The 8777-nt window shown below is 50.7% G+C and overlaps 1 protein-coding gene across 3 annotated transcripts; it reads left to right on the top strand.

Moving 5' to 3' along the window:
• Nucleotides 1–2418: 2418 nt before the first annotated feature.
• LOC111146218 (signaling threshold regulating transmembrane adaptor 1) lies at nt 2419–4764 on the top strand. Of its 3 annotated transcripts, none has more exons than XM_022501668.1 (5): nt 2419–3315; nt 3430–3565; nt 3648–3706; nt 3823–3884; nt 3976–4764. In XM_022501668.1, exons 1-5 carry the CDS (start codon nt 3267–3269, stop codon nt 4207–4209), a joined length of 540 nt encoding a protein of 179 aa, XP_022357376.1. In that variant the 5' UTR covers nt 2419–3266; the 3' UTR covers nt 4210–4764. The 3 variants fall into 3 exon arrangements, with proteins under 3 accessions (XP_022357376.1, XP_022357375.1, XP_022357374.1); XM_022501667.1 differs by having other exon boundaries at nt 3808–3884; XM_022501666.1 differs by having other exon boundaries at nt 2419–3565; nt 3808–3884.
• Nucleotides 4765–8777: the final 4013 nt, after the last annotated feature.

The following is an 8777-nucleotide window of genomic DNA, read 5'->3' as shown; positions in this document are numbered from 1 at the left end:
ACGTTGACTTTCCCTGCTTGGCACTGTAACGTCCGCCGAGAAGCGATCCCGTGTTCTGCGGGGAGCTGAGCGGCGTGCTGCGGGGCAGTCGTCCGTCAGCATTTCTAGTTACGCAGGCAGTGCGCGCGCCTGTGCGCACCAACCACACGGGGCTCATTCTCAGCGCGGCTGACTTTTAGAAGTGGGACTAATAGACCCTCCCCTGCGGAGGGTCTCTGTTCCGGGTTCTGTTAGCAGCTCAAGGATGGAACCCGCAAGTGGACTAATTCACCCCTGAGTCATTTTCTCCTATGACCTAACGCGCTGTATGTATCACATCGGTTGGAGTTTCTTTTTTTTGCAGTTCCCTCTTCCTACAGTGGCCTTCTCTACCCCCACCCTCTTCGATCCGCAAATGTTTCTAATAGCCACCATTCATTGTGTAGCACGGCACGCAGTAGACTACGGACTGATTGGCCTAGAACCTGCCTCCGCTACTCGAAAGCTAAATGACTTTGGGCAAGTTACTTAATTTCGCTCTGTGCCTCAGTCTCCACTCTGAGGAATGGAGATAATGATAATACACTATCTGTACTTTACGGAGTTATGATGATTAAGTGGGATAATCCAAGGAAAGTCCTTAGAACTATGCGTACTGGGCACGCCTGGGTGGTTCAGTGGGTTAAAGCCTCTGCCTTCGGCTCAGGTCCTGATCCCAGGGTCGTAGAATCAAACCCCGCATTGGGCTCTCCCCTCGCCTCCCCTTCTCTACCGGCCTCTCTGCCTACTTGTGAAGAAAAAAGAAAAAGAAAAAGAAAAAAAAAACAAAAAACAAAACAAAACTGTGCCTACCTACTAGTGATTTTAATTTGAGCAGCTGCTACGACCAGGCCCTTGAAATTAGAACTCTCCGGCATCTTCCACTGCTATTTCCTTTCTTACAGTTAACGTCTAAACACCCTTCAGATCTCAGGTGTGTTTCCTTCATTCAGAATCTTTAACTGCGAATTTATTCATTAATGCAGCTATTGTACTTTCTTTCAGCCACCATCATATGTTAGTTATATCTCAATAAAGGTGGAAAAAATCCATTTGGGTTCTTTAAAATCAGTTAATTAAAATCAATTAATCCATTAAAATTAATTATAAAAAGAAAATACCACTAGACTGCAAATTGCAGGAGAGCAGAGGCCATATTTCTTTTCTTTACAATTTTATTCCTACAGCTTAGCACAGCACCGGGCGCTAGCAGGCACTCAATGAATCCTTGTTGAATGAAATACAACCAAACAGGTAAATATAATTAAGCTCTTTTTAAAAAATATTTTATTTGAGAGCGAGAGACAGCACAAGCAGTGGGGAGGGCAAAGAGAAGCAGACTCCCTGCTCAGCAAGGAGCCCGACTGGAGCTGGATTCCAGGACCCACAGATCATGAGTTGAGCTGAAGGCAGACATTTAACTGAGCCACCCAGGAGCCCCTAATTAAACTCTTTTAAAGAATGAGTCCTGGGGCGCCTGGGTGGCTCAGTGGGTTAAAGTCTCTGCCTTCAGCTCGGGTCATGATTCCAGGGTCCTCGAATCGAGCCCCGCATTGGGTTCTCCGCTCAGCGGGGAGCCTGCTTCCCCACCCCCCCTGCCTGCCTCTAGGCCTACTTGTGATCTCTGTCTGTCAAATGAATAAAATCTTAAAAAAAAAAAAGAATGAGTAAGAATGAGTCCCGGTTCAGGCTCCATGCTGGAGCTGGATGGAAGTCTGCTTCTCCCTCTCCCTCTGCCCCTTCCCTTGCTCATACTCTCTCTCTCCCTCTCAAATAGATAAATATTAAAAATAAAAAAATAAAAAAAAAACAAAGAATGAAGAAACAAAGGTTCAAGAAGGTTAAGTAAGTTCATCAGGTAAGAGGCAAGTCAGAGATTCCAAAGCTTTCTGCCTGTCTCCCTATCAGTTACCACATATCACCCCCCAACCCCCCATCCCTTCCTTTCACCTCCAGGACCTCAGGCAGCTGGAGAGTTCCCATGTTTCATGTTGCCTTTTAATTGTCTGGGACACATTGGGTCATCTTCCTAATTAGATCAAGAGCCCTTTGAGGAAAGAAACCATTTCCCACTCACATCTTTATCTCCAAAGCTTGGCACATAAGCAAGCAATCGGCACAGGTGACAAATGAATGAGGTATATGTGTGCTAAATAAATGAATGAACTAGGAGTGTATCTTCTTATTCTTCCAGAAATGGAGGGGGCAGGGCCAGGAGGAGAGACCCGCAGTCACAGGAGTTACCGTAGTCTAACTGATCTAGAGGCAGCCTGGTCGCAGAGCCGTGTAGTCCAAACCTTGACCCTAAGCCAGCTGGCATAGTCAACGATAAGTGGCCCTTGACTGATGGTTGCTTTTAGGGAATTTGGGCCCACTATTGCCAGACATATCACTGACCTCTGGTCTAATGAACTTGAAATCCTTCTTCCGCATCGATAGCAGCCCATGTGGTTGGGCTGTATTGAGCAATGCAGGTGCTCCACTTCCTGAAGGGAACAAGCGCAAAGACATGGCTCAGTTTCCAGGATGTACTGAGGTAGAGGTTTCTTTGACTCAACTAACTTTTGAGACTGACAGTTCTTGGGATAGTTTGGATAAAGTGGGTCGGGAGGGGGAGAATATAAGTTTCCTCTATGCCCTAAACTATTATACCAGTAATAATAAGAATGACAATGGTCATCTTATCTCCTACACTCAGCCTTAGGGTGTGATGGAATTTTAGGTACTAGGAGGCCTCCCCGTCTCATTCCGCTTGATAGTATGCTCAGTGAGGAATATATTCTCTCTCACGGGTCTCAGAGTGGGAGAGAAAAGGCAGACACCCTGCGGCAGAGAGGAATCTCTGTCCTAAGGCCTGGCTTCCTTGTCTTGTTGGTCCTGCCCCATGCTACGTTGTCTCCTGGGAGTCTTCATGGGCTCACCTGCACAGTGGCACAGAAATTGCAGGTCTGCTTCTCTTCTCCGGCCAAAGAAGGTATAGGGCCGCGAGGGGTGGGGGCGGAAGCTTGGAAGATGCTGGGTGGCGCAGGTGCAGGCACAGGGCGGTGTCTTTGTTCTTTCGCTCATCCCTCCCCTCCCCCTTCCTCCCCGGAAACCAGTGACTCTGCCACCAGCAGTATTGGGGATGAACTGTGGGGGCCAGGCCTGGGGAGGGCTGAGAGTAAAAGGGCCTGCAGCAGCAATCAGGCCATAAGCCAGGCTGACCCCTCAGCGCAGGGCTTGCAGACTCAGCTCCCAGGTCAGCAGTCATGAACAGAGGTGCCAACTGCACAGAAGTCACAGAACTGCTAGTGCCCGGTGAGCTGGGCGGGGCAGGGGCAGGGGGAGGGGTCACATGGCCCCTTGTCCCACCTGCTGGGACCTGGAGGGCTGGGCTGGGCAGTAACAGCCCCCATACCCTGGCGTCCACAGGAATCCCCACTGTGACTCAGGCCTGGGGATTGTGGGCCCTCTTAGGGGCTGCGACGCTGCTGCTTCTCATCTCACTGGCTGCACACTTGTTCCGATGGACTAGTGGCCGGAACAGAAGCCATCCGGGACAGGGACGGTGAGTAGGGACAACAGAGATAGGTGACTGAGAGTTCCCCCTTACCCAGATGTCCCCTCATCCCCTCATCTCTGTCTTGCAGCTCTGGAGGATCTGTGGAAGAGGTCCCCCTATATGGGAACCTACCTTATCTTCAGACTGGTAGGGAACTGGCAAAGGGGAGGGGCACCAAGGCCACGCATGTCCTGGGTGGGTGGGATGAGGGATGGCAGAGGAAGAACAAGAAGTGACCAGATTACTAGTGTTCCCTATCCCAGGTCGGCTGTCTCAAGAACCGGGGCCAGACCAGCAAGATCCAGCTCCTAGAGACCCCGTCACGGTGAGTCAGTTGTGGCTGAGGAAGGGGGGAGGGAAGGAAGTGAGGGCTTTTCCAAGGGTCCAGTGAACTTCTAACAGCCTTGCATCTCCAGGCTACAGAAAAAGTGATGTGCTATACCAGCCTGCAGTTGCGGCCTTCTCAGGGCCATCTCCCCAGCCCCGGAACCCCCATCAAGTACTCAGAGGTGGTGCTGGATTCTGAGCCAAAGCCCCAGGCCTCAGGCCCCGAGCCGGAGCTGTACGCCTCAGTGTGTGCCCAGACCCGCAGGGCACGGGCTTCCTTCCCAGACCAGGCCTATGCCAACAGCCAGCCTGCACCCAGCTGAGACGGAGGAGCTGGCAGAGTGGGACGATCATCACCCCAGCCTCCTCTGCTGCAGGGGTTACTGCTACCCTGCCCCAACATGACTGTTTCCCAACCACCCCCCAAAGACAGGTAGTCAATGTCCGGTCACAGGAGGTAATGTTTCCCAAACTTCCCCTCTAAGTGAGGGAGACACTTCAGGGGAACGAGTAGGTCCCTGGTTTCTTGGGGATGGAGGAAACTATCTATTCCCCTAAGGCCCCAAGCTCCCAAGTTACTCACTTCCCGTCCTTGTGGATTTTAACCAGATCCTCTCTGTTCCGGCTCCCTTAAAGTCTATAGTTCGGTGTCCGCTCAGATACCGGAAGTGGGCAGTGGTGGAGGGGGTAACCGTCTGAGAGAAGGGTGGGTATTCTCCTTGGGACCCCATAGTCTGGAGGGATCCTGGAACCTAGCGACCTGAGGAACCCAAGCCTGGCTTCTTATCTGAGAAACCTGGTTGGAGAATACCAGCCCACATCCTGCTGCCTCTGTTATGTCCCCAAGTTTTCAAATAAAACTTCTCAGAAAGTGTTTAGATTTTTATCTGGAGGCTTCAGACCTGCAACAGGCGCTACATGGTAGGGTTGTGAGCTTTGCTCTCTGTACAGAGCACTTCTGGGGGCGCCTTGCTGGGGAAGATGGACCAAGAGCGTCAGTGGCATCAACACAGCCAGGGTGAGTGCTGGGGTGGAGGCTGGAGCCCAGCTCAAGCTATACTTGCTGCTAGATCATCGTTAGAATTTGCACTCAGAGCCACCCCACTCCCATCACCTGGTGTTGCAAGCTCCCCAGCTCCTGACCCACTCTCCCCGTGGCCTCTACGACTGTGCTGCCACCAGCCACAACCTCAAGTCTCCACCACTTCACCCTACGGCTTCTGTAGAGGTAAGTCTGGCTTAATAGACCTTTCTGAGGTTTCAGGGCCAGAAGATAGTGGAAGCCAGGCTTCTACTTCCAAACATCTCTCCTTCCCACTCACAGTCCCAGAGAAAACCAGAGTAGGGAACCGTGCTCCTGAGCCTTACCTGGTGGTCCCAATAAGGCAGACCCTCTACACACAGAGAGAGAATAACCCAAATGCCAGATCCGCCTCCGTGGACCTCAACTTGGGCCTCCCCCAGCAGAGGCGCCGGTCGCGGCAGGAACAGGCTGCTGAGGCTGTGTGGGAGGGAAGGTGGCTTTGGGGGCCGGCACCGGATGCGGGGAACCACTGGCAGCGGGATGTGGGGTTCTGAGGATTGCTAGTCTGCAGACCGCTCAGTTCCGCGGACTGGGGGACGTGAAAGACGGGCTCTGTAAGAGAAGGGGCTTGGGGTCCCGCCAACCCACTGGGACCAGCGGAAAACTGCAACCGAAGCCTCAACCACCACCATCGCAGGACTTAACACTCCGCCTTACATCCACTCTGCCCATCTCGGGACCAAACCCGGAACGCCCCCGTCAGGCACATCGCAGCCTTGCCACGGCCTCTGCGCATGCGTAAAACTGCCCCGCCCACAGCATGCTGGGAAATGTAGTCCCGACAGTTCCCCACCCTTCCTCCCGTAATCTTACCCGCCCCACGAGTTTAGCCCTACCCTTCGCGGAGCCGGGACCCTGTGGTTCCCAGAACAGCGTTTCGCGGTTCGCGGGACGTAGGGACTCGCTAGATCTGGAGCTGGATGCAGTTTGAACGTTATTTTCCTTCTGGTCCCTGAAGCCCAGATCTTTTACCTTCTCTCTTCGCTACAACCTTTTAATTTTTCTGTCTTACTCGTCTGTCTCCGAGGCTCGTGCCCTGGCCGAGGCCCTCAGGACTGAAGGCCAGGACTGTGTGGCAACGTCCTAGTTGATCCCTGCGTCTAAGAAAAAAAAAAAAAAATTGGGGCAGCCAGCTCCACCTCAGACATCTTCGGGGACCCCCTTACCTCATCTCTTTAAGCTGGTCAGCTCGTTTCCCAAACACCTTGCAGTTGTCTCCCCTTCTGTAGCTCCAGGGGTGCTTTTCTTAGTGGTCTCCCTTCCCTGACTGGTGTAAGATCCAGCCACTAGGAATGCCCTGTTCCAGGGCGCCTGGGTGGTTCAGTGGGTTAAAGCCTCTGCCTTGGGTTCAAGTCATGATCCCAGGGTCCTCGAACCCCACATCGGGCTCTTTGCTCTGCGGGGAGCCTGCTTCCTCCTCTCTCTGCCTGCCTCTCTGCCTACTTGTGATCTCTGAAATAAATAAATAAATAAATAAATAAATAAATAAATAAAAAGGAGTACCCTGTTCCTGGCAAATTCCCAGGGGAAGATCATTGGGAGAAGCCATGAGAGCCCTCTGGAGTCTGGAGCCCCAGCTTTCCCCCTCTTCCTGTCATCTCAGCTGGGAGGACTGGGGACAAGCCCAAGATCCAAAGAGGAAGGGCCTTTGGGATGGTCAAATGTTCAATGATAGAAGGTTCTTAAGGAATGACTGGTTGGGGCACCTGGGTGGCTCAGTTGTTAAGTGTCTGTCTTCCGCTCAGGTCATGATTCCAGGGTCCTGGGATCAAGTCCCACATCAGGCTCCCTGCTTGGCAGGAAGCCTCCTTCTCCCTCTCCCACTTCCCCTGCTTGTGTTTCCTCTCTGTGTCTCTCTCTGTCAAATGAATAAATAAAATCTTTAAAGAAAAAAAAAAAGGAATCACTTTTAGGTGGAGAGGGGGGCCTATGAAGCCATCCAGCCAAGACCCCCCCATCTTTGGCTTTGCTCTGTACTCTGTAAAGATGAGTCTAAACTTCCAAGCTTGTTTTGGCTTGTTTTGGCTGTAAAGAGGGAAACAGAGCTGGGACATGGAAAGAGACCAAGTTGTAATGACTTCATTTGGAACCTTGGATCCAGACATGCCTAGAGCTAGATCTGCCTCCTGAACTTTTTGGTTATGTAAGCTAATGCATTCTCTTTTTTGCTTAAGTCATTCTATGAGGGAAAGATCAGCACACTAGAGCCAGCAGAAGATGCTGAACCTCTGAGATCTTCCTTTATTGCTCAACTCCTCCACCAGCCCATCCTCTGCTGACTTATTTAAATGAACTATAATGCCATTTGACCCTCAAATTTTTCTGCTTGGTGTGTGCCTCTTGCCAGGCTTTTAAATTTCTAGAATTCTACAGCTGGGAGGAGGCAGATCTGGCCCAAACTTATATCCACTGCAGGAGCCATCCTGCCAGCCACTTCTTAAACATTTCCAGGACTAGGGACCTCACTACCTTAACCAAGCACTTATTTCCAATCTTTCTTTTTGAGAGAACTTTTTGGTGGGGAGTGGGGGGGACAAAATCTGCCTGTTACTTTTGTCATCAATTCTCCCTCCTGAGCTACAATCATATAATTGCCCTTCTCCTGTACATGATAGCCCTGATGGATGGCCTAAGTCTTTTTTTTTTTCCTCCCTCCCGGAAAAAGCTTTCTAGAATTCCTTTTACAGATATTGGCAGCTACTCATCATTCCCACTGTTTTGCTTGAGCAGAGTCTCTCTTCAAGTGTGATACTAAGAGGTAAATATAGTACTGGTAGGAAACTGTGACAGTCCGTCTTTTCACTGGGCACCAAGTCTATGGGGCTTTGTTTGTAAGGAATACACTCACTTAGCCTTGGTTAAGTGAAGGGGTGTTTATTGTTAGGACACTTGTGGCAGGGAGGAAGCCGAATGGAATGGGAATTGCAGAACAGTAGCTATGGTATGACTGGGCCTCTGCAGACTGTTGCTGGATTTCAGATCTCAAATCACAGCCTTGCTGGGGACCTTGGTGACAGGAGTATGCGGGTCTTCCCACTCCGCTCCTCCTGTTCCATGACTTTGAAAGAGTTTCTGTGTCTTTTATTTATTCCCAGTTTTTTCCTACTTTGCTAACTTGCTTCCTCATCCTCTACTTCTGGTTTCTGCTTCCTCTCAACTGCTTGATATTTTCTCCTCTGTCTCATGACCTCGGTTCAATGTTTAATTTTAGGAATAGTGTGAATACATGTTTAAAAAAAAAAAAAAGAACTGAAAGGTAGACACCAATGGTTCTCCACCAGAAGTGACTTTGGCCCCCAGGAGACATTTGGCAATGTGCAGAGATACGTTTGGTCTTCACAGCTGGGGAGTGCCCCGAGGTACTGATCTATAGGGGGTAGAGACCAGGGATGCTGCTGACCAGCCCACAACACACAGGTCAGCCACTCACCATACAGAATTTCGGTCCCCAAAAGTTAAAAGTGCTGAGGCTGAGAAATACTAGAATGGGGCAGTGGGGAGTAAAAGGCCATCCCCCCACCCCATTCCTACTTCTGGTTGTAGTTCACGGAGGCACTTGCTATTAATGGGTTCTGTGTTTAAGTCTTCTGGTGATTATCATTCTGTCAATAATAAGAATACTTCGAGCAAGAGGATTCTAGGTATGTGCAAACCCTGGTGAAGCTCTCCCTTCCACAACCCCTCTGACAACTCCCAGCTACAGAGAATGAACTTTAAATGGGCTCTGCTGAATTCCTGGCAGAGTGAATTTCCTGCAGACAAGTTTCTGGAGAACAGTCTCAGAACCAAGATAAAGGACCTTCAGGA

This window comes from Enhydra lutris, unplaced genomic scaffold (genome assembly GCF_002288905.1).
Source record: "Enhydra lutris kenyoni isolate GAN:26980312 unplaced genomic scaffold, ASM228890v2 scaffoldscaffold13, whole genome shotgun sequence".
NCBI lineage: Eukaryota > Metazoa > Chordata > Mammalia > Carnivora > Mustelidae > Enhydra > Enhydra lutris.
The sequence above is the reverse complement of the archived record's forward strand: the minus strand, read 5'-3'. Positions and strand labels throughout refer to the sequence as shown.

Bases quoted from the DNA above. Each gene is read 5' to 3' on its own strand.
- LOC111146218 (XM_022501666.1), top strand. From the start codon at position 3,267: ATGAACAGAGGTGCCAACTGCACAGAAGTCACAGAACTGCTAGTGCCC. The intron at 3,707-3,807 runs GTAGGGAACTGG...CCAGATTACTAG, and splicing joins CCTACCTTATCTTCAGACTG to TGTTCCCTATCCCAGGTCGG. The intron at 3,885-3,975 runs GTGAGTCAGTTG...TTGCATCTCCAG, and splicing joins CTCCTAGAGACCCCGTCACG to GCTACAGAAAAAGTGATGTG.